At 56.7% G+C, this 22,272-nt stretch overlaps 4 protein-coding genes across 7 annotated transcripts; 1 reads left to right on the forward strand and 3 right to left on the reverse strand.

The window, feature by feature from the left end:
• The first annotated feature begins 559 nt into the window (after positions 1-559).
• ACADVL (acyl-CoA dehydrogenase very long chain) lies at positions 560-5,699 on the forward strand. 2 transcript variants are annotated; one of them, XM_014551606.2, is made up of 20 exons: positions 560-719; positions 802-877; positions 1,147-1,212; positions 1,297-1,369; positions 1,468-1,532; positions 1,628-1,762; positions 2,113-2,257; positions 2,473-2,602; positions 2,699-2,824; positions 3,105-3,303; positions 3,553-3,657; positions 4,087-4,173; positions 4,256-4,318; positions 4,416-4,517; positions 4,594-4,691; positions 4,773-4,845; positions 4,937-5,009; positions 5,095-5,167; positions 5,255-5,330; positions 5,406-5,692. In XM_014551606.2, exons 1-20 carry the CDS (start codon positions 667-669, stop codon positions 5,544-5,546), a joined length of 1,959 nt encoding a protein of 652 aa, XP_014407092.2. In that variant the 5' UTR covers positions 560-666; the 3' UTR covers positions 5,547-5,692. The 2 variants fall into 2 exon arrangements, with proteins under 2 accessions (XP_014407092.2, XP_014407091.2); XM_014551605.2 differs by having other exon boundaries at positions 590-728; positions 5,406-5,699.
• A 74-nt stretch (positions 5,700-5,773) lies between these two features.
• On the reverse strand, positions 5,774-13,694 carry DVL2 (dishevelled segment polarity protein 2). 2 transcript variants are annotated; one of them, XM_032498618.1, is made up of 15 exons: positions 13,237-13,694; positions 10,951-11,020; positions 10,493-10,638; positions 10,266-10,363; positions 9,998-10,133; positions 9,797-9,887; positions 9,576-9,645; positions 9,329-9,468; positions 9,167-9,243; positions 8,492-8,559; positions 8,178-8,306; positions 7,942-8,073; positions 7,627-7,806; positions 6,952-7,170; positions 5,774-6,803 (listed from the first exon to the last, which is right to left on the reverse strand). In XM_032498618.1, exons 1-15 carry the CDS (start codon positions 13,428-13,430, stop codon positions 6,355-6,357), a joined length of 2,199 nt encoding a protein of 732 aa, XP_032354509.1. In that variant the 5' UTR covers positions 13,431-13,694; the 3' UTR covers positions 5,774-6,354. The 2 variants fall into 2 exon arrangements, with proteins under 2 accessions (XP_032354509.1, XP_032354508.1); XM_032498617.1 differs by having other exon boundaries at positions 10,254-10,363.
• A 471-nt stretch (positions 13,695-14,165) lies between these two features.
• Positions 14,166-18,526, reverse strand: PHF23 (PHD finger protein 23). 2 transcript variants are annotated; one of them, XM_032498620.1, is made up of 5 exons: positions 18,282-18,526; positions 16,685-16,716; positions 16,452-16,544; positions 15,081-15,918; positions 14,166-14,976 (listed from the first exon to the last, which is right to left on the reverse strand). In XM_032498620.1, the coding sequence occupies exons 1-5, from the start codon at positions 18,313-18,315 to the stop codon at positions 14,762-14,764; spliced, it is 1,212 nt and encodes a 403-aa protein (XP_032354511.1). In that variant the 5' UTR covers positions 18,316-18,526; the 3' UTR covers positions 14,166-14,761. The 2 variants fall into 2 exon arrangements, with proteins under 2 accessions (XP_032354511.1, XP_032354512.1); XM_032498621.1 differs by lacking the exon at positions 18,282-18,526 and adding an exon at positions 17,261-17,284.
• An 891-nt stretch (positions 18,527-19,417) lies between these two features.
• Positions 19,418-21,496, reverse strand: GABARAP (GABA type A receptor-associated protein). Its single transcript, XM_006175784.3, has 4 exons — positions 21,274-21,496; positions 20,652-20,730; positions 20,396-20,514; positions 19,418-19,917 (listed from the first exon to the last, which is right to left on the reverse strand). Exons 1-4 carry the CDS (start codon positions 21,361-21,363, stop codon positions 19,852-19,854), a joined length of 354 nt encoding a protein of 117 aa, XP_006175846.1. The 5' UTR covers positions 21,364-21,496; the 3' UTR covers positions 19,418-19,851.
• Between the last annotated feature and the right edge of the window lie 776 nt (positions 21,497-22,272).

The raw sequence follows: 22,272 nt of genomic DNA on the forward strand, positions 1-22,272 counted from the left end.
GAGAGAGAGATGTTTAGGAAGGCCTCAGAGGCCCTGAGGATGAGACAGCAAACCTGGGGGTCCTTCCTACTGCGAAAATTTAGCTGTTTCCAGAGTCAGTGATACCTCCTAGGTCTCAGGAGAATATGCCTGGGGCACTCACACCCAACTTGAGTCCTGCACCCCACAATTTCCCTCCCTTTTTTTTTTTTTTTGGTGGAGATGGATTTGAGGAGGGATCCCAAAGAGTCCTCTTTCCATGCCTCTGTCTCTGGCATCTATCTTACACTTCTCTCTTCCCCCCTCCCCCTTCTAATTCCACCTGGGAAGTTCTCCCTTCAGCCTACCCTCCATCCCTCTAGCTGCAATCGGCTAAATTATTCCCTATTCCGCCCCATCCTGTTTTATCACCCCTTTCAATAGCTACACTCTAGTTGGGACAAGCGAGATGAAAGAGTTTGAGGGAGACAAGGAACGTTTGGAGATGACCCTGGGTCAACCAGAATGCAGGGGCTGAGTGGCGCTCCAGAACTACAGCTCCCAGCATGCTCCGGCGGCCGGAAGCCCCGCCCACCTGCCTCCCGGTGCATTGTGGAGGATGAGTCAGGGCAGGGCCACCAGGCTTGGCCAGACCTGAGAGAGTGTTAGAGCAGAGCTCAGGGCAGCGGCGGCCGGAGCGGTTCGGAGATGCAGGCGGCGAGTACAGGCCCGAGAGTGGGGCAGCAGCTGCTGCGGTTTGGGTGCGGAAAGTGTGTGTATGACGGGAGGATGGGACAGCAGGTCCGGGGACCGGGCCAGGACTGAACCCCCCAATCCCTACAGCTCGCAGTCCAGTGCGTTCCTGGGGCATCTCCTGCCCGGCCCTGCCTGGCGACCCTATGCCAGTGGGGCCGCCCAGGTAAGTGACAGAGGCCTGGGGCGGGTGACAGCGGGAGTCCACCTCGGGTCCCACCTCCCCGTCGCCGGCAGGGGTCTCCCTCTTGGTCTCAGTCACCTGCTGACTGCCCTGGCGCCGAAAGTAGGGGAAAGGGCAGACCAAGATGCCCTAAGGATGAAACTAGGGTAAAGGTGGCGGATCTGCTCTTCTCTGGCATCCGCTCGTCCGCTTTGCTTTCCTTGATATTTCGGCATTCCTCCCCCGGCCTCGTTAACCATCCCTTTCCCCAGGCGGTTCTGGACAAGTCTGACTCCCCCTCTTCTGAGACTTCGAGCAGAGAAAAACGTGGCAAGACGGTATGTGGCCTCAAGCCCGGGAAGAGCCAAGTCAGGGGTGGACCCACCCTAGACAGTTCCCTGAAACCCCCTTCTCCCGAGCAGGAATCTAAGTCTTTTGCTGTGGGGATGTTCAAAGGCCAGCTCACCACCGATGAGGTGTTCCCATACCCGTCTGGTAAGTATACAGGTAGTCAGAGCTGGACGTGGACTGGGGTGGCATCCCCTGACCGCCTCACCTGACCTGTCCGTCTCTCTTGCCACCCGACCCCGCAGTGCTCAACGAGGACCAGACACAGTTTCTCAAAGAGTTGGTGGGGCCTGTGTCCCGTTTCTTTGAGGTGAGCAATACCAGGCTGAGATCCCTGATGGGGTGGGAGAGAGAAGTTAAGGAGGTTAAAAGGAGCATGGATGTGGGATCCTGTGCTTTCCCCAGGAGGTGAACAATCCTGCCAAGAATGACATGCTGGAAGGAGTGGAGGAGACCACCATGCAGGGCCTCAAGGAGCTGGGGGCCTTTGGTCTGCAGGTGCCCAGTGAACTGGGTGGCATGGGCCTCTGCAACACCCAGGTGAGGGAGCCTTTCACTCACCTCCAGTGTCCTGATCTGCTCCTTCCTCACTCCTGGGGCCAAGATCTCTGTCAAGATCTGCCCTGGGAGCCCATGGGTCTTCTTAACACCAAACTGCCTGCCTTCCCTGAGGGCCATGGACCTCACCCAGATTCCCAAGTCTTAATCAGTCTCTAAGGTAGGGACTGCCTGATGACAGGGTAGGAAGCCTGCTTCCCTCCCACCAAGACCTGAAACAGACCTGCCGTGGTCCCACTTCCTCTGTCCACACACTTTGTGGGGATGCTCAGGTCAGGCTGTGGGGCAGGTCTCCATGTAGCCAGAGCCCCAGATGCCTGTTTCCCCTCCAGTACGCCCGCTTGGTGGAGATCGTGGGCATGCATGACCTTGGCGTGGGCATCGTCCTGGGGGCCCATCAGAGCATCGGTTTCAAAGGCATCCTGCTCTTTGGCACGAAGGCCCAGAAAGAAAAATACCTCCCCAAACTGGCAACTGGTGAGGCAGCCCTAGGAGATCAGGGGTTGGGAGTGTCCTGGGCTTGACACAAATTAGGCTGGTAGTACTTAGATCACCACGTAGCTGGGCATGTCGGCTGGGGCTGATTCTGGGGAGGCATCACAGAGGCGTTAGGGGGAATGCCTGTGGGCCAGGGGGGCAGGGCTGAAGGACCTATCAGAGCCCAGTGTAAAGGAGCTCTCTCTCTCCAATAGGGGAGACTATTGCTGCTTTCTGTCTAACTGAGCCCTCAAGTGGGTCAGATGCAGCCTCCATCCGAACCTCGGCTGTGCCCAGTCCCTGTGGAAAATACTATACCCTCAACGGAAGCAAGCTTTGGATCAGGCAATCTTCCCATTTCTCCCTCCTCCCCACCTCTGCCCAGTTCCAAGCCCCACCACTCCCTCCTCCATGCCCTGACTGCCTCTTGTTTTCCCATAGTAATGGGGGCCTGGCAGATATCTTCACAGTCTTTGCCAAGACACCAGTTACAGATGCAGCCACGGGGGCTGTGAAGGAGAAGATCACAGCTTTTGTGGTGGAGAGGAGCTTTGGAGGTGTTACCCAGTGAGTGGGCTGGGGAGGAAAGAAAGGGTGGAGCCAGGGAGGGGGCAAGACTGAGCTCCAGGGCACAAGGCTGTCACAGGTCACTCTGGGGACCTGTGCAAAACCTGAGGCACCTGGACTGCATGTTTCCTTTGGGCCTAATATGTATGGAACTGATTTAAAGTTTGGCTCCAGCAACCACTGAGCCCAACACACGGCAGCAGGTTAGATCCAGGCCTCCCTCTCCTTAGTGGCAACTTGTCGAGCAAACATCTCTGCTTCTCTACCCTGCCTGTCACAGTGGGCCGCCTGAGAAGAAGATGGGTATCAAGGCCTCGAACACGGCAGAGGTGTACTTTGATGGCGTGCGGGTGCCGTCAGAGAATGTGCTGGGCGAGGTGGGGGGCGGCTTCAAGGTCGCCATGCACATTCTCAACAACGGACGGTTTGGCATGGCCGCGGCCCTTGCAGGCACCATGAAAGGAATCATCGCTAAGGCGGTGAGTGCCCTGCCTGAGTTCCCCACTAGCCTGAATCTATCTGGGTCACACTGTCCCCCTTTCATGTGTTCCTGGTCCCTTGCAAGCCCTCCCTCCACCAGAGACCCCTCTCTGCCAGTAGCTCCAGACTCCATCCACCCTGAACTGAACTCTTGGCTATGGCCAAAGCCCATGCCTCCCAGCCCAGACCCGCCCCGTCCCAGAAAGAGGAGACTGAGAACCACACTGGGACACACTGCCCTCTTCCAGGTGGATCATGCTACTAATCGTACCCAGTTTGGGGAGAAAATTCACAACTTTGGGCTGATCCAGGAGAAGCTGGCCCGGATGGCTGTGCTGCAGTATGTGACTGAGGTGAGGGCTACACCACCCTCCCCAGAGCCCCAAGGCCTTCTTCCCAGTCGGGTCAGACTACAACCCCCAGCAGCACCTGGGGCAGTGGGTCTCCAGCTTTACACCAATGCCCTAGGGGATGCGGGGAGGCATAGTCAGCTCCTCTTCTGCAGAATGGGGAGAGCCGTGCTGTTCTGCTGAGGTGCTTCCAGAGGTACCTGAAGCCTACCCTACCCTACCCCACCCTTACCTCTTCACCTGTTTCAAGAAGTCAAATGCCTGGAAACCCCTGATGAACTGACTCAGGGGACCAAATGTTTCGATGTGCCTGACACGTGGAGTTGGAAGGTGAAGGCAAGGGCTAGGGCAGACCCAGTCTTGCAGATTTGGGTGATCAGCTCGAGTCTGATGCATCCCTTTCCCATCTTCCTTCCTATGTCCCGGCCTCAGTCCATGGCGTACATGGTGAGTGCCAACATGGACCAGGGATCCATAGACTTCCAGATAGAGGCTGCCATCAGCAAGATCTTTGGCTCGGTGAGGTCCCCAGCCTGCGGGGAGGGAGAGCCTGGTTTGGAAGCTTGGCTCCAAAACCAATCTCAGGTGTTTCTGTCCCTAGGAGGCAGCCTGGAAGGTGACAGATGAGTGCATCCAAATCATGGGGGGCATGGGCTTCATGAAGGTACCGGACACTTCTGTGCCCACGGTGGTGGCGTGGGCTGGGAGGAGTGGGTAGCCACATCCCAGCGGGGGCTATGATCCATCTTCCCTTGTGGTAGGAGCCTGGGGTAGAACGCGTGCTCCGAGATCTTCGTATCTTCCGCATCTTTGAAGGGACGAATGACATTCTCCGGCTGTTTGTGGCCCTGCAGGGCTGTATGGTAAGAGGGAGAACTGGGGGGAAGGAGAAGGGGAGGATGGCAAGTCCTGACTACTGGATCCTCCACCCCGCCAAAGAACAAAGGAAAGGAGCTCTCTGGGCTTGGCCATGCTCTGAAGAATCCTTTTGGGAACGCTGGCCTCCTGCTAGGAGAGGCAGGCAAACAGCTGAGGCGGTAAGCTTAGGGGTTGGGCTGGGTGGGGCAGGGCAGGGCGGGGCATGACAACTAACCAGTCATCCTCCCCCTTCCTCTAAGGCGGGCAGGGCTGGGCAGTGGCCTGAGTCTCAGTGGCATCATCCACCAAGAACTGAGCCGGAGCGGCAAGCTGGTAAGCAGTCGAGGTGGGGGGATGGTGTACATCAAGGGCTGACAAGGCTGGGCCCCACTCTGAGCCCTGGGTACCTTCCCTGTCTCTTCAGGCCGTGCAGGCTCTGGAGCAGTTTGCCACCGTGGTGGAGATGAAGCTGATAAAACACAAGAAGGAGATTGTCAGTGAGTGAGCTCTACCCACCACCACCCACCCACTCCTTTTCCTCTCCCTCCGACTAATGCCCCACCCATCCCATCTACCTGACAGATGAGCAGTTTCTGCTGCAGCGTCTGGCAGACAGTGCCATTGACCTCTATGCCATGGTGGTGGTTCTGTCCAGGTGAGGAGGCAGTGTGGGAGGCCTGAGCCACAGCGGGGTCATGAGCCAGGGTCACAACCTGGATTGTTTTCTCCTGCTTCCCACCAGGGCCTCCAGATCTCTCAGTGAGGGCCACCCCACAGCCCAGCATGAGAAAATGCTCTGTGACAGCTGGTGTATTGAGGTGAGATCTGGGGTTACCAAGTACAGGAGTGGAGAGCTCAAGGAACAGGCTTGACCCCCACCTCCCCCTCCCCAGGCTGCAGCCCGGATCCGGGAGAGCATGGCTGCCCTGCAGTCTGACCCCCAGCAGCAGGAGCTCTTCCGTAACTTCAGAAGCATCTCCAAGGCCTTGGTGGAGCGAGGTGGCGTGGTCACCAGCAACCCTCTTGGATTCTGAATACTCCCAACCAGGGCCTGGCCCAGAACGTGCCTTCTCTCTGGCCCCTTTCCTGCCCATCCCGGTTCTGCCTTGAAGGGGGCCTGGGCCCGAAATGTGCCTGCTCTCTGAGGGAGCACTTCTTGCCTCACAAATAAAGTTTCTAACAAGTCATGTTCTTTTACCATAGCTCCATCCTTTCCTTTGCTGCCTGCCTCCCTCCCAAAGAAAGGAGCCAAAGGCGTAGGGAGTTTACCCCTATTGCTTTATTTGGTGCTTTATACATGTGACTAAAATAAATAGAGTAACAAAAGCAGCTACACAGCCCCCGAATACCCCAGCTTCCTTTGACTGCTGTCTAGGGTAAGCAGCACCCTCCCACTTCCCAGGGTACCGCTGACCCCCCCACCCTGCGCAGGACATGGTGGACTGGGCAAATGGAGTAGGGGGTCACATTTGGGGGTTAGAAGGAGCCCAGGAGACAGGGATTCTTCATATAAAAGAGAAAATGTCTGCTAAAAAAATAGTCCAAAAAATGTAAGAAAGTCTATTTTAACCCCCCAAAAGGCTTACAAAAAACAATAAAGCTAAAAATAACCAAAGGTCCCTTGCACACCCCCCGAAGGAAGGGGGAGGAACCAGGCACTGCTGGTAAGAGTCACAGTGGCAACAACCTCACAGCAGGCAGCAGCCCGCAGGACAGGCTGAGTCCAGGCACCAGGGGAGTAAGGAGCATGTGATTGGCAAGACACCCAATCACAGGACAGGAGCACCAAGTACTGGCTGGACAGGCCAAGGGTGGAGATCCAACATGGCCCCACCACAGGCTCTACATAACATCCACAAAGAACTCACTAGGGTTGCCCATGGCCATGTGGAAGCTTTGGCGGCTGGCTGTCAACTCTGGGGGCACAGAGCCCAGGTCCCTGACTGGAGGAGCCCCTGGAGGCTGCACTGCTGGCGGAATAGGGGGTGGGGGTGGGGGCATCATGACCACCATCATGGGGTTATAGGGGAGGGCCATACCAGGAGGGGGTCCATAGGGATGGAGCCCTGGGTGGGCTCGGAGATTGGGAGCACCTCCTGATGAGCCTCTGGATGGGGGAGGACCCCCATCACCAGTCCCACCAGGTTCCCCACCCCGCCGAAGGCTGCCTCCCCGGCTGGAGGGCTCCGACTCACTGCCGCTGCCAGACTTGGACTCAGGGGCCCGCTCCTCAGGCCTCCCTGTGCGCCCTGCCCCCCCATCGCTTCGTGTCGACCCACTGCTCCGGCTCCCTGTTGGGGGAGAGGGGATGGGAGCAACTGAGCCCTAGACCAGGCTCGCTCAGCAGCCCCAGCCCCTGCTTCAGCCTCTCCTCCCTGGTTTCACCTTGGCCCCCACCCTGCCCAAGCCTGGCTATAGGGGTGTCTGGCGGTGACTTACCCTCACTGTGCTGGCTGCTGGCACTGCCTCCTCCGTAGGTGTAGGACGAGAGCTCGTGGTACGGCGGGGGCTGAGGACTGTATGGGTGCGGAGCTGGGTACTGGTAGGAGAAGGTGGGCAGCAGGGGCCAGGGGGTGGCCCCAGGCAGAGGAGCCAAGGTGTCCTGATCTGAAGCACCACTAGAGCCGTCATTGTCATTCAGAGACAGGTTGACTAGATCTAGAAGGCAAGAGAAAAGAATCACTGCTTAGAGAAGCCAAGACCCTGAAACATCAAGCGAAGGAGATCTGGAAACCGATTCCCCAGAACCATTCCTGATGGGGGTTAAAACAAGGACCTCAGACAGGAAATTTCCCACCCATCGCAGCCATCAGGGCAGAAACTCAGCCAGGTCCACCACAAGCCCCACACGTACTCATGAGCCTCGTTAAAAGCTTCAGCCCCTCACCCCAACCCCCAGAAGATACACGCCTGTGCCAGGCGCACAGCTCGTCCCGCAGAACCTCAGTGGACGTTGGCCCCCACTTGCATCGCTGGCCAGTGCAGGGCCCGGCGCAGGATGCACAGTGCTCGGCATCCACGAGGACCCCAGCTGGTTTCTGCACCAGGTCTGGTTGGAGAGGCAGGACAAGGCAGCTAGAGCCGCCCTCCCTGGGCTGGGACAGAGGCACTCACAACTCTCACAGCCGCCACTGAGGTCTCCGAAGACATAATAGCACTGCTCAGAGAAGGTGATCTTGTTCACCGTGTGCCGGATGAGCCCCGCCTTGAGCAGCCCACTGGCATACTTGCGGGCCTCCCGCCGCTCAGGAAAGCCCTCCACGTGATGGTAGAGCCAGTCGACCACGTCTGAGCCTGGATTGTCCAGGGCAGAGAAAGGCCTCAGGTTCTCCTCCCCAGCTCCAGCCTCACCCATGCCTGGGCCACCCACCCCTCCATGCTTTGGCTTCCTCCTGCTCCCCACGCCACCTGCCCAGGGCCCAGCAGTACCCAGAAATGCATTAGGGATGGTGATCTTGAGCCACATGCGGTCTCGAACTTCCAGTCCAGACTCTGGGGCTGCCATGGCCTTGGTCACAGATGCCATGTCTGTATGGATGGAGAGACCCCGGCCCTCACAGCCTGGCAGAGGAAAAATGGGGAATCAGAGGTAGGGCCAAGTCCCATGGAGTGCGAGGTCACACCACACTAGGAGGCCTTCCAGAGAGGGCGGATGATGGTCTCACCATCAGGCAAAGAGGACCCAGATGTAATGGTGCTCATGGACGAGGAGCCTGGATAGGCTGGGAAGGTGCCGGTCAGTGCAGCAGAGTGTGAGACCCAGGCAGCAGGGTCAATTGGCTGGATGGGTTCATCTGGGACAGAGAAGACCACCAAGATGATCACTTCCCAGTCCCAGAGAGCCAGCCCTGTCCCTCCCAGATTCAGACTCCCATCCTGCCCCCGCCTTGACCCTCCTCTCATTGGAGCCTAGATGCCCAGCCCCAGCGCCACCTCACACCCATCATCATCCCAGCGGCAGGCCCGGAGCACCACTCACTTCGCGGGAGAGTGAAATAGGCCTGCGGAGAGGGATCCCAGCACTTGGCCACAGTCAGCACGATGGGGCTGTGGAGAAGAGGCGGCCAGTCAAGCAGGGGTGAGAGGAGAGGCCTCAGGAGAAGGGAGGCCTGGTATGAGAGTGGGAGAGGGACAGAAAGAGGAACAGAAGAAAGAGCGCAGATGCGGCTGGGCCACAGGTGAGGGCAGAAGGCTCCACAACGCGGTGACTCACCGACAGGGTAACTCAAACACACACTGCTGAGTAAGACAAGAGAGTATGCGCCGCATGGCCCTGCTCACACAAAGTCCAAAGATGAGTAACACTAAGCTCTGCTGTTCATGGTTATGCGCATGGGTGATGAAACCAACACGAAGATTTTCTTTGTCGTGGTGATGACCAAAGAATCGGGAGAGCAGTGACCTCTGGGGGAGGGAGGAGAGGGGAGTGGGAAGGGACACTGCGGGGCTCCTTTGGGTGTCAGCAATCTTCTAGGTCCTGATCTAGGCAGTGGGGATAGAGGCATTCATTCCAGAACTACTCATTATGTTATGCATTTTTGCTTTACATATTTTTTGACGGGCATTACATTTCACTGCTTTCAAAAATGACACAACAAAAGGAGACAAGATGAAGAAACAGGGCTGAGGACCTGGGAGCAGCCTGGAGCCTCACCCTGGCTTGTGCACGATGTCCCTCAGCACCCGCACCGCGTCATCGTTGCTCATGTTCTCAAAGTTCATGTCGTTCACCTGCCAGGAAGGGGCGGTGGGTCATAGATGGGGGCGAGGGGCTGACGGCCCGGCAGAATCAGCGGGTGGCCCTGCCCCGGCTCACCTGCAGAAGCATGTCCCCCGGCTCGATGCGACCATCGGCTGCCACAGCCCCACCCTTCATGATGGAGCCTATGTAGATGCCACCGTCTCCCCGCTCATTGCTTTGGCCCACGATGGAGATGCCCAGGAAGTTGTACTTCTCTGTGGAGGGAGGCCAGGTGACGAGGGGAAGCCCTGGCCGCGTGCCTCTCCTCTAGGAGCTCTGGAGACCAGGTCCTCCCAGCCCCCAGCCCTGGGCCCCTCCATACCCATGTTCAGTGTGACCGTGATGATGTTGAGAGACATGGTGGAGTCAGTGACACTGCTGAAGGATGAAGTCTGTGGTGGGAAAAAGGCAAGGAGCTCGAGTGCCTTCAACAACACAGGATGAGCCCAGGGGTTCTCACTGTCTGGGCCTTGCACCCTTTAAACCACGGTCCAGGCCCCCAACATCCCCGAGGGCCAGCTGTCCCCATGAGAAGCCCCTCACCCTCTCCAGGCGGGGTGGCCGCTGTTTCCTCCGCCGCCGATGGCGCTTGAGGAGGCGGGAGGCGCTGCTCTGCTCCGTGGAGCTGCTGAACCTGTCAGGAGGTGGACAGGGGAGCACGCCAGGCGGGGGTAGTCATGGGGCCAAGGGAAAGGGTGGGAGGGCTGGTTGGTGCCCCGGGGAGGCCTGGGGAGCCATACCTACCTGCTCATGGTGTCGTCCTCGTCCGAGTCCCCCAGGCTGGTGCTCTCTAGCTCACTGGTCATGAGGGTGGAGGAGCTCTCGTACCCAGCCAGGTGGCGCTCCAGCCTCGAGGGGCCGCTGGGCCGGTGGCCCCCGGCTGAGGAGGAACCAGTCTCAGGAGCCAGGCCTCCAGTGCCGGGCCCTCATCGATGCTTGGGTCTGAGCCAACCCCTCCCCAGCTCCCGGTCTCCCCAGCTTCCAGGCCAGCCCCCCTCACCGCCGTGCTCACTGCTGTCTCGCCTGCGAGGCCGCTCCCGCCTCAGAGACACTACTGACTCGGTTTCTGTCTCGGGCTCCAGATTCTCGCGGCTGCTGGACACGTTAGGGCTAGACGGGCAGAGAGGGTTTCCAACCCAAGTCAGAGGGACACGGCTCCGAATCCTCAGCTTTCTCTCCCAAGGGGCTTGGATTCCTTCTCCCCTCACTCCCCTGGACTCACGAATCCCAAGGACTCACTGGAAGGATGGCGGCCTGGAGTCCCCAATGCCACTGGTCCTCTCCGGTGGCAAAGGGGGTAGTGGTGGGGGTGGAGGCGCCAGGTCTGTCCGAGGCTCATGGGCCGGGGGGGCCATCTCAGGCTGGGGGTTATCTGATGACACTAGCTAGAAGAGTGCAAGTGATAAGAGAGACCCGGCTGGATGGGGAAATGAGGCACATGAGGTAGGAGTGAGAGAAAGGACTAGAAAAGGGGACAGGACCTGAGAGAGTCAAAAGAAAAGCACAAAAAGGCAGCAGCATTAGGGGCTCCAGAAGGAGAAGGCTGAGGGGCTCCAGCTGGCCGGCTCTCCGAACAGGTAGGGCGGCAAAGAGCCAGAGCTTCCAGCAACTGAGGGGGGCAGGCGACAGCACAGGCCGAGGCTCAAAGGAACCTGGCAATGCAGGGGGAACTGGCCCTCAGAGCCAGGGCCCCTTACCCAGGACACCACCCTTCCATTGAAGCAGGGAAGGCGGGCGTTGTCATCCGAGATTTCTTCCTTCACCACCCTGCCGAGAGGCAAGACACAGGTGAGGGAGACTGGACGGGCTTCCCCCATTCCCGCCCGCATTCAAAGTTTCTCCCAATCTTCATCCAGCTCACGGATGTTGATTTCCTCCCACCCTGTCCAAGCCTTCTTCTCTTTCGTTGAAAAGCTTTGCTCTCACACCTAAGAAATCTCCATAATCGACTCCTTTTCCTTATTTCTCCTTTGCTCCCCAGCTCATCCTTGGGGGCTCAGTGCTGCTCCAGAGATTTCCCAGAGTATGAGTCAAACCTCTCAGTTCAATTTCAAAGACCCACCCCTAAGGTTGCCTCAGCTGGCCCAAAATATCTAACTTTAAGAGCCTTGCTGGCAGCCTCCACCCAACTTCTACCCTATTCCTCACACACCTTCCCCCAAAAAAGGCTCTGGTCCTCATCTAAGTCTCTAGTGTTAGGCTTTCCTTACTTTCCTAACTCACTTCCAGAGAGATGTCCAAATGTGCTGTCTCCCCCTGAGGAAGAATACCCATAACCAAAGAACGGTACTTTCTCACTAGTCTGAGAACTCCCAAGGAGAGGAAGAGCCCAGAGTCACACTGTCGTGTGCCTCAGTTGGCACAAAACTCTGCGCTAAGCCATCTGCTCCTCCTGACAGACCACGAAGTCCAGCACCAGGGGGGTCATTTCTCCCATTGGTTCCCTCGATGTGCCGGACTTGCTCCTTCTCAATCATCACATGAAATCATTAATGCCTATTTTGTTCAACACCGTGTCCTGGCCACACTGCAAAGTACCAGATACTTCGTAAGCATTAACAGATATTTGTTGACTAAACGAATACACACATCAACTATGAGATACTGCCCTGAATAGACTCTCTCCCCCCAAATGAGGACATCCTGTTTGATTAACCTTTTAACCTAATATGATTCTAGGAGCCTGGATCTATGTCAATTTAGTCCCCTTTACCATCAACGTGACAAAATAGTCCAGTCACCACTGATCTTTCTTAGCACAAAGTAGTATTCTTCACATCATAACCCAGTTGCACCATAGTCCAGCCTGCCAAGCGATTCTATCCTGTATGACCATAACCTAGTTTAAGAATTAGTCAGACTCAGTACTGATATTGACAGCGACCATTCACCAAGCATGTACTGTGTACCATGCACTCGCACTAGGCATTTTACTCTGGTTAACTCCATCTTACAGATGAAATCGAGGCACAAAAGTTAAATAAACTGCACAAGATGACATTGCTACCGAACAGAAGAACCTTGATTTAAATCCAAGGTAACTCCCAAGACTGTACCACCTTCCCAACATCCAACAATCTTCCTAGGTAGAGCCCAGTCTGTTCAGCTTTCCTGGAATCCAGGCTATCCCAGCCTAATCCCACCTTCACTCAAGAGCTTAGATTGAGGACAGAGAGAGAATAGTCCCAAAGGCTCTAAACACAAATGGACTTACGCATTATTTAAAGTCCCACTCTAGCCCAGAATGTCCCAAATTCCCCCCAGGATAGCCCAGTCTATTCTAGCACAGACTAGAATGCCCCCCTCCCCCCAACCCAAGCAGCTGTCTGTACCAATACAGACTAGAATATCCCAATACAGCTGTCTGTACTAACATAGACCCCCAACAGCCCTGTCTGCCCATGTATTGAGTGTTCCAATAAAAACCAAGCCCCCAAATAAACTAAGATCAATTGATAGAACCTAACAAAAGACAGAATGGCATCCCAATACAGCACTCGGCATGACTACAGATTAGACTGTCCTAAAGCAATCCCGTGTGTCTTAGTACAGGACGGAACATCCCAAATTGCCCTGTATAGCCCAATTTATATCAGCAAATTCCACACTATCTTTGCATAACCTGTGTAATACAGGATTGCTCACAATGTACTAAACTACCAGAAGATAGATCAATCTGCCTCAGCACAGTCCAGAATATCCAAAAATAAACGAGTGTGCCCCACTCCATTCCAGTAGAGCCTAATCTTACCTAATCTGGTTTAGTATAGCCCAGACTGTCCTCCTACAGTACAGTGCGCCTCAATCTGTCCAAGCATAACCTTGCCCGTCCTGGGATATCCAGTCTACCCCAGCATAGTAAAATCTGCTCCACTGTAGCCCAGAAAATCCCAGTAAGTCCCAGAGTAGACCGGTACCCCTCAATATTGCCCAATTCACAACAGCACAGCCCCCATCGTTCCTAATCTAGGCCTCGCGCTCACCCGAAATCCTGATCCATAGACTTGAAAAAGTACTTAGCGCCCGCGGGCCGCTGCAAGACGCTTTTGAAATCGCCGAGGGTGATGCGCTCAGCGGGGACCGGGATCTTCACCAGGTAGGGAGTCTCTTCTTCATCCAGGTGGTAAATCACCTTCGTCTCCCCGACACCACCGCCCCCCGCGCCGCTGCCCGCCATGGTCTCGCCCGCGCGCTCCCGGGCTCCGCCGCCCACCCAACGGGGCTGATCGCCCCCGCCGCGCCTGCGCACACCCGCTAACCGACGCGCAAGCCAGGACAGGACCGACCCAGCGCAAGAGAGGTGCAAAGGGAAGGCGGGGGTCAGCGGGGTGGCGGCGGTGAGGGGCGGGTCGTGGGGCGCGACCCAAAGCAGCGGACTCGGCTGCCGCCGCCGCCGTCGTCGCGAGTGCCCTCCAGCGCCCCTCCCACCTCTCCTCGCGCCACGTGACCCGAACTGGCCCACCTAGCTTTCCTCGTAACGCCCCCACCACGTGACCTCATCCAGATCACGTGATTTCTCGGCTCCGCCCAGCGCCGCCACCACATGATCGCTGCTTTCAGCAACGGTCTCCCAACCTTCCACGGTCCCGCCCCCCAACTGAGTCCCCACCCGCGCCCCCCCCCACTACCCTAGCTCGGCTGGCCTCTGCCCTCCCCACCTCGCTTCACCCCATTGGGGCGGGGAGCTCCAAGCATCTCTGATCCACTGGAGCATGCATGTGGGAGGTGAAGTGGAGATTGTGGGGGATCCTAGACTGGGGATGAGATGGGGAAAAGCCAACTGAGTCCGTAAGGTTGATGGGAAAGGAGCAGTGCAACATTTTTGGCTGGGACTTTAGAAGAGTGGGTTTCAGCTCCACCTCCAGCCAGCTTTTCCAAAGCCTCCCTCCCAAGCAGCACAGTCAGTGAGGGCTATAAACACAAAAGAGCCCACTCTGCTTTATTTACAACACGCAGGCTGTCTGTACAAACAGCTGGCCAATATTATTAAAAACAAAAGAGGTGAGTGAGGGAATCGTCACCTGTTTTCCTTCCTCCCTCGGCCAAGCTCTAGTTGGTACTCCACCTCTGAGCTGCCATGCTCAAAAGGGGAAGTCCAAAATTAATAATACAACTGGTGAGAATAAATGGGGAGTGAGATAAAAGAAAAGATGAGGAAGGGGAGTGCTATATTTACACTAGAGTTTTATAGACAACTGTCCCATTCCATCCCAATTCCAACCCTGGCCCATAAAGTGAGTGGTGGCAGGTCCAAGGGACAGAGCTTAAGTGTCTACGGACCCAGGCAGCTCCCCACCCTCAACTGCAATGGGTCCTAGTTCAAGTCCACAAGGTGGGAAGGAGGGGTAGGGTAGGAACATCAGACACTCATTTCCAAACCAGTCTCCCTTGGGAATTTCTGCCTTGAAGTGGGACAATGTCCAAGCTCCAGGGAATAGACTGAGGACCCTGAGGCTCAGTTCCCAAGTCGTGTTGCCATTTGAAGTTCCAGCCTAGACATGGCATATGTCAGGGCTCTCCAGATTTCGGAGGCCCCCCTAACCGCCGGGCCTCTGGCCGCAGTTCCTTGCATTTCTGGCAGTAAAAGAAATCAGGGACATTGGTCTTCTTAATCTTAGCACAGGAGAGGTGGATCCACGTCCCACACAGGCTGCACTCAATCATGGGCCGGCCTGCAAAGGGCTTTCGGCAGTAACACGTGATCAGATCCCATGAGTCATCACCTGGGGAAAAGAAGATTTGTTTGGTGTTCTGTCTAAGCTCTTGGATCCACAACACCCCCAAACCTATCAACCCAGCTGCCCCTGGGCGGGCCCAAACTTCTCACCTGATTCTACCATGATGTCCTCATCCATGACCCGCATCTCGCCTTCACTGGAGCTGGCATCTCCATCTTGGCTTGTTTCAGTGCTGCCCACCTCTTTGCTTTCACTGTCAGTGGGAGGGGCTCCTTCGGGGTGCACTGTGGCAGGGGGCCTAGGAGCCTCAGGAGGTGCTAGCAGCACAGGGGCTGGGGCTTCCCCCCCTACTACTGCTGCCATCTCTTCCTCCTCCTCCTCTTCCTCTTCTTCCTCCTCCTCTTCAGAGTCTGTATCACTGGGGGGTGCCCTGGGAGGCCCAGGAGGTGGGAGTCTATCCCCTCGCTCTGCCTTTTTCAACTTCCTCTTCTTGCTCTTCTTGATTCGAGACCTCTTTTCCCCATCCCCAGGGGTTGGCCGAGGCCTCCGAAGCACCCCAAAGCCTGTCCCCCCTCCTGGCCCCAACTTTCGGTTCTTTCGGTCCTTCTTTCGAGGAGGCTGGGAGAGGTCCCCCTGGGAAAGGGGCACGGGGGTGAGAGCAGCAGGGGGCCGGGAGGCATGTGTCAGGGATGTGGGGGACAGTGGAGATGCCATTTTGGGCCCATCTAAATCAAAGAGAGAGTCCTTGAGCTTCATCTTCTCAAGTAGGGTGGCACTGTCAGGGGCCTGTAGACGAGGGAAAGTGGACCTTGGGGGTCCTGGCTGGGTGGGACCTGCTTGAGCCGCCCTCCTCTTGGATGACTTTGCTTTCTTAACAAAGGTCTGGATGGTTCTGAGATCTGAGGGGGCTGAGTCCCAGCCATCACTGTCTGCCGCACTCTCACCTCGCAGTGGAGAGCTGGAGCCAGAGGCTGGCCAATCACTTTCCTTAAAGGGGGGAAGAGACCGAGGTTAGCAGGGGGCTCAGTGTCATCTCAGCCCCTCTACAAACCAAGCTTAAACACCGAAATATTCTGCAAAAACCACCAACTCTCACTGTACTCAGAAAACTCATCCCCACCCCAGTTCCCATCAGCATCTCCTCTTGAGCATTTCCCACGGTACCTCTGCCCTCAAATTCTAGCCATTTCCCCAATGCCTACTGCCTTTGCAACACTGTATCCTCCAGACCAGAGCCTTATTTCTTTAGCTGCTTCTGTGCAGCCTCATGTTACCATTTTCAGCTTCCTAAAATTTATCCAAAAGTACCTTTCCTTAAGGGTACCCCAAGACCATTCACTGCTGCTCAAGACACCTGTCTCTCCACTCCAGATGCTAGTTTTTTCACCAAAATTTCCATTTCCCTAAACTTACATATAATTTCTAGGCTTTGTCTATAAGGTAATACACTCTCAGATGCTCAACAGCCCCTCTACAGCCCTAGGATACCCCCCTCAAGCCAGCTGTCCTCCTGTCCCTACCTCTTTGCTAGGGGGGATGTAACCGGCATAGGCCAAGACAAAACTGCAGAATTTGTTGAAATCCTCAATTGTTCTCCGACGTTTCTCCGGTGGCTAAAAGGAAGGAAATATGTATCACACGGAGTTTAAGAGGGGCATTCCCAAAGGCACAGTCCCTGTAATGAGGAATCTGGAAAAGGTAGGATAGAGAGGAAGAGAGGGAAAGGGGGTTGCAAAGGAATGGGAAACCTCACCTGAGTCTCTGGCTTAAGGGTCGGAGGTGGATCTGTGAAAGCAATAAAAGCTGAGTCAAGGCACTAGGCAAGAGTCGGTGTAAAATCCCACCTCTCAACCTTCGAGGTCCCAAGTGAACCCCCTCCTCTCCCAGGCCAGCAGGCCCCCAGATGGGCTGAACCCGCCCCTGCTCCCCCTTCCGCCCCGCGAGGGGCGGAGCCTGGGCGCGGCGCCCTCTCAGGCCTCACTATAGCGCTCCCCTTCCCCCTACCGGAGGCCTGGCGCCCCGCCCCCCCAACTCACGGTTTCTCTAGACTCCCGGCTCCTCGGCTCTCTCAACGCCCCACCCCGCCATACCGCTCCCCGGACCTAGCCCGGGCTGCCGCCTGCCCCTGTCCTTCACACGCGCCCGGCGCCCAGAGTTCCCACCCCGCCGCGCTCCACCGCCCCGGGCCCTTCGCGACTGCACACGCCGCCCGTCGGCCCCCAGGGTCCAGGATGACCACGCCGAACCGCTCCCCGCCCTCCGGCCCCTTCTACTCGAGCACGAGGCCCGGCGCGCCCCTCACCCCCACCCTAAACACACACAGGCTCACACATCCAACGCCACTTCGCGGCCGGGACAGACCAGAGAGCTCTAACCCGGACGCGGCCCCACCTGCCCCCCCATACCAAGCTCCCCACAATTTCGCCGTCCCTCCGCCCCCATCCGGGGCTTTGGCCCCTCCCCGTCTCAAGCGCCTCGGGCTCCCCGCCGGGCCCCCGGGCCCAGTTCCGAGCTCCCTCCGGCCGCCGCCCCCCCCCCCCGCCCCCGGACTCACCACCAAGTCACTAGGTTACGAACCCCTAAACTCTAGGTCCCCACAACTAGCTACTCTCTCCCTCCACAGCAATCCCCGCTGTGGCCGCCGCTGCCCCCTCACCCTCCGCAACTCCCTGGCTCTAACCCTCGCCGATCAACCCCCACCCCGCCGCGCAACTGGCCGGTCTTAAACCCCCACCCCGCCCCACCGCCCCCAAAACTACCCAGCTCTCCTCGCCTCACGGCTCCCTCTCCCCACAACTACCCTCTGGTACTGGTTCCTCTACCGTAGACAATACCGACCCCCCTCTTCGCCCCACAACTATCTGCTCACCCCTCCAACAATCACCAGGCTATCTCCGGCGGCAACTACCGGGAGCTCCGGCACCACCGCCACAAACTCCCCCACCTCGGCGAACTACCGGGCTCCTCACTCAATCCTCTTCTACATCCTCCCTCCTAAACAACTCTCCGGCCCCCAGATTTCCCCAGTCTCCCAGCTCTAGGGCCCCAACCTGCCGAAGGCCCTTTCGGCCCCTAACCCCCGAAGCTCTGGGTTTCCAGCTCCCACTCCCCACCCCATCCCCCCCTCCACACAAACACACAGCGTCTGATCTCCCACTACCCCCAACCCAGTCTCCCACTCCTCTTTCTCCAAGATCCCTCAACTCGTCGCTCCCCAACCTCCAGGGGCAGGCCCCCGACCCCCTCCCCGCGCTCCCCCGCTGGGCTCCGGGGCTCGACCTCCAAGTTTGCCAATAGATTCCTCGCCCGCCCCACGCCGGTTCAGCGCCCTGTGCCGGTCGAGAGCTCACCTTCGGGACTGGGCTCCGCCATAGCTTCCAGCATCGCCCCCTCCCCTCCTCCCGGTCCGGCGCCCCCCTTCCCTGAGCCGGGAATCCCGGTGCCGCCTCCGGTTCTCGGTGCTCCTACTGCCTCGCTCCACAGAGGTATCTGTCTCGGCCTGGTTGTGACTCGAGTCCGCTAGCCGCTGCCGCCACCTCCCTCAACCACAGCCTCCCGCACTCCCGGACCGGGCCCCCTCCCCCCGCGCCGCCGGCCGCCTGCTCCCTCCTCCTCCTCCTCCTCCCCTCCCTCCTTCCCTCCTCCTCTTCTCTCCCCCTCCCTTCGCGGATGCCGACGCGCAGTGCATCAAGGGGATTGTAGTCCGCACAGGGACAGCGGAAAGGGGACTGTATACGCCTCAGGAACTTCAGTTCCCAGCAGGCCATGGGTTGGCGCAGGCGCACTAACCCGCTCCCCCCCCCGGGGAGTGGCGGGGAGATTGGGAGCAGAAGGGAGAACGGAAGAGTGCGCGCAGGCTCCTGGGAAATGTAGGCTGGGCGGGGCTAAGGAAGAAGGGGAATAAGGAATTAGAACTCTCGGCCACCATACTGCCTCATTCTGCGGCTTCTTTCTACCCCCACCCCCGGGGTACCGCCCCACTTCCGGCCAGACGGAGAAGTGGCTGCTGGGGGATGAAGTCCTGTTAGTGATAATGTCTCCCACTTCCCAGGCTTCTCCCTCCCTTGGATTCCACTCTGCTGGATCCTCCACACTGGCACAGTCTGGCCAAGCGACATACATCTGAGGACAGAGTCCTTTTACCAGCTCCCATGCACGAAAATCTCTTCCTTAATCCGAAAGGTTATGACAAACTTGGATAGGATGTGTTTATCTAAAGCAGGTACTTTTAAACTTTCTCCACAGGAACCCACGGTAAAAAAAACTTTTTTAACTTCAGGAGAGAATCAATACATACGTATATAACTGAACTTTCATGAAACGATACTCAGAGTAGTCCATCCAACACAACAAAAGCACACTTTTTATACACAAACCCAACATAAACAGGATAAGCCAAAATATATATCCCCCCAACCTCCTCTTTCCCCACCACTGATGACTAGAGAACAAGAGGGGGATGGGAACAACACAAAGTGAAATCCAGTTCAGCTTGGTGGTTTCCTCTTTATTGATGTGCCTCCTACCTTCCCCCCACAATTTCAGTCCCTTCCACCTACCCCCAAAAAAGAGAGTAGTGAAAAGAAGGGATTGTTGGGGTTCTGACCCCTTGGGCAGTTAGAAAGGGAACAAAAACCAAAACAATCACTGGATGTGACAGAGATTGACAATCTTGAAGTCTAAAGCAGAGCGGGAAAGGTGGTAAAGAAAAGGGAAGAAAGGAGAAAGGACAGGTACTGGAGGCCATCTCCCCAATTAACCCTAGTGTTTAGAGGGTCTGGAGGAGGGTCTCAAATATTAGGAAGTGCAGGTCCTGAAGAAAGGAGGTGGTGTTTGAGCCTCAAGGAGGAGTAGGTCAAGGTAGGGGGGGGCCACCTCTCTCTTTGTAGAATGAGACCCCCCTCATCAGGCGCAGCAGCTTCACAGACCGTAGACACTTTCATCACTGTAGGCAATGTATAGAAAGAAGTCTTCTTCATGGTGCTCCTGGGGTGAAGGCAGAAAATGACCATGCTCAGGCAATTGGGTTTTATAGTTACTTGAACCACCCACCACCTACACCTAGACACATTCCTCTAAAACCTTTTTTTTGAGACCCCCCCCCAACCAGTGCTTTGACTCTCCTTCTGCTCACTTGCCCCAGACTCTAGCCACTGAGCAGTATTATCCTAGCAACAATCCTGGGTAAAAATATCTCTCACTGTACTCTGCTGCCTTAGAACGGGGAGGGGCCTGGGGAGAGTCTGGATCACAACAGTTGCTCCAGCTCACTATTCTCTCCCGTCTCTCTACTCCCACTGCCCTGTTCAAATCCCCAACCAGGGCTATCTGGAAATTTTAAAGCCAAAGATAAAACTGAGAGCTAAGCAAGCTAGCTCATCCAAGAACTGCTGACTTAAAACTTTCTGCTTCTCAAGTGCTTCCACTCCTCTCCAGAGCTTTCACTACTTCCTAGTCACCATACCTGGTATAGCTGACCCATCGTGGCACTGGTGGGTGGAATGACATTGTTGACAAAGAAAAACAAGGCATCCTCAGCTCGGAGATGAATTCGCTTCCGGATCAAGAAGTAGAATTGACCAACTGCCAAAATACAAGGCCTGATAAAGTCAAAGGCCACAAATACCCTCAAAAGAACACCTGCTCTGGGGAGCCTCCTTCAATAAAGACTGCACTCCCACCCTCAGGAAGCAAACCTGGGTATTGGGTCATGTTCCCACCTGTGAGATCAGAAGGCACCAAGTATTTCTTTTTGTCCAGGTCTCCTATCCGAGCTTTGGGAGCCTTTTCTACTATCACCTGAAAATGAGAAGATGAAAATTAGGAGGCATTAGGTGTACAGCCCAACAGCTCCAACTGTCAAGAACTCAACAACATTCCTAGCACCCACACCTACCCCAGACTTATTTCTCTTTGTCTCTGAACACGCGGCGCAGCCCTGAGTTGGGAACTCACCTAAACAGCCAGGATCCCTGAATAGAGCTTCAATAACAAACAATTATTTTAATCAGACGGAGATGATTTGTCTGGCCCGACTAGAGCTTCAATCTCAAAAACCTGGCTACCTGAGGGGAATGACCATGTGAAGCTCAGACTGTCAAACGCCCTACAACCTCCCACACAAATCCCAAGGTCTGTCTCTCCCGTCTACATCCCCCCACCCCCAGTTCAACCGCTACCCCACTCCCTTCACCTCCGGTCCCAGAGACAGCAGTTTTGGGCTTGTTCCCAACCCCGCCACAGCCAGCAGCCTTATGCCCGCGCTGCCCGTCCCGGACTGAAGCCCAGCCTGTGGCGTCAGCGCCAGCGCCCCGCGCCCTCGGCCCTGGCTACTGTACTCACCGGGACCCGGTCCGGGTATTTCTTTCGGATCTTCTCGCCCTCAGAGCGACGCTTCTCGAACGGATGCTCCTCTTTATACACGAACTTCATCCTCCCGGGAACCGGGGTGGACCGGGCTGGGCTGAGGGAACCCGGGGAGGGGGGGCTGGGACGGGGGGCGGCGGCGACAGCAGCGACGCGCGGGCGGATTCAGCGGAGCGATCCCGGACTTGCGCCACTTCCCTATTCACCAACCCCGCCCCCGACCATCAAGGGCGGACCCGCCTGTTACGTTACGCCACTGGCGCAGGGGCCCTAACGCTATTAGCGTAGCACCGCCTACTGACCGCCCCCACCTCACGCTGTTAGCGTAATCGCTTTGGAGTCAATTTATAAGCTACGCAAGTGTCGTAGGAAAGGTGGTTGACCTCTATTCTCCACGAAAAGTAACTGAAAACCCATTCCTCGACCTTCCTCTTAAAAAGCTAACGATGAAAAAGGCTAGGAGATGGTAATCATAATTTGAGACTTGGTTCTCCAAAAGTTCTTTTCTAAACACAGAGGAAAAAGCAGATAATTACAAGGATAGCTATTCACGAAACATGTTGGTACGCTGAAGGCGGCGGTTGACACCAAAACAAAGTAGTACCCAGGAGGTAGAAGTGGTCTCTGGAAATAGGGGAGGGCAGAAACTAAGACTATGTTTGGAGAGCCGCACAGAAACGCTTAGGTTCCTAGAAGGAGAGGACCAATAGAGACTAAAGAGGAGGTCCGAAAGGTAGGGACTACGTCAGCGCGGAAGAACACTGCCAGCGTGTGTGTGCTAAAAAAATCATGTGATCTCAGAGAAGGGCGGAGCGTCACGTGGCGGGTGCGAGGAAGTAGTGCCGGCTCTGGAGAGGGGGGCGTTGGGGAGGTGGGGCCGCCAGGCCGGGAGGGCCTGGGGCGTCTGCTGCGTGGGGGTAGCGCCTGCTCAGCTCAGTCCCCCAGGCAAAGCCTGGCTTTTCCCGGCGTCCAGGT

This window comes from Camelus ferus, chromosome 16, assembly GCF_009834535.1.
Source record: "Camelus ferus isolate YT-003-E chromosome 16, BCGSAC_Cfer_1.0, whole genome shotgun sequence".
NCBI lineage: Eukaryota > Metazoa > Chordata > Mammalia > Artiodactyla > Camelidae > Camelus > Camelus ferus.

What these genes read in the sequence shown, in the direction of transcription:
- PHF23 (XM_032498620.1), bottom strand. Translation starts at nt 18,315, where the DNA reads ATGCTGGAAGCTATGGCGGAGCCCAGTCCCGAAG. An exon ending in GGCGGAGCCCAGTCCCGAAG is followed by an intron (nt 16,717 to 18,281) that starts GTGAGCTCTCGA and finishes TTGCTTTCACAG; the next exon opens with ATCCACCTCCGACCCTTAAG. An exon ending in CCCTTAAGCCAGAGACTCAG is followed by an intron (nt 16,545 to 16,684) that starts GTGAGGTTTCCC and finishes CCTTCCTTTTAG; the next exon opens with CCACCGGAGAAACGTCGGAG.
- DVL2 (XM_032498617.1), bottom strand. Translation starts at nt 13,430, where the DNA reads ATGGCGGGCAGCGGCGCGGGGGGCGGTGGTGTCGGGGAGACGAAGGTG. An exon ending in TCCAGGCCGCCATCCTTCCA is followed by an intron (nt 10,364 to 10,492) that starts GTGAGTCCTTGG and finishes CTGCCCGTCTAG; the next exon opens with CCCTAACGTGTCCAGCAGCC. An exon ending in CGGGGGACATGCTTCTGCAG is followed by an intron (nt 9,244 to 9,328) that starts GTGAGCCGGGGC and finishes CCTTCCTGGCAG; the next exon opens with GTGAACGACATGAACTTTGA.
- GABARAP (XM_006175784.3), bottom strand. Translation starts at nt 21,363, where the DNA reads ATGAAGTTCGTGTATAAAGAGGAGCATCCGTTCGAGAAGCGTCGCTCT. An exon ending in AATACCCGGACCGGGTCCCG is followed by an intron (nt 20,731 to 21,273) that starts GTGAGTACAGTA and finishes TCTCATTTTCAG; the next exon opens with GTGATAGTAGAAAAGGCTCC. An exon ending in GGTGCCTTCTGATCTCACAG is followed by an intron (nt 20,515 to 20,651) that starts GTGGGAACATGA and finishes GTATTTTGGCAG; the next exon opens with TTGGTCAATTCTACTTCTTG.
- ACADVL (XM_014551605.2), top strand. Translation starts at nt 667, where the DNA reads ATGCAGGCGGCGAGTACAGGCCCGAGAGTGGGGCAGCAGCTGCTGCGG. An exon ending in ATGCCAGTGGGGCCGCCCAG is followed by an intron (nt 878 to 1,146) that starts GTAAGTGACAGA and finishes CCCTTTCCCCAG; the next exon opens with GCGGTTCTGGACAAGTCTGA. An exon ending in AAGGAATCATCGCTAAGGCG is followed by an intron (nt 3,304 to 3,552) that starts GTGAGTGCCCTG and finishes GCCCTCTTCCAG; the next exon opens with GTGGATCATGCTACTAATCG.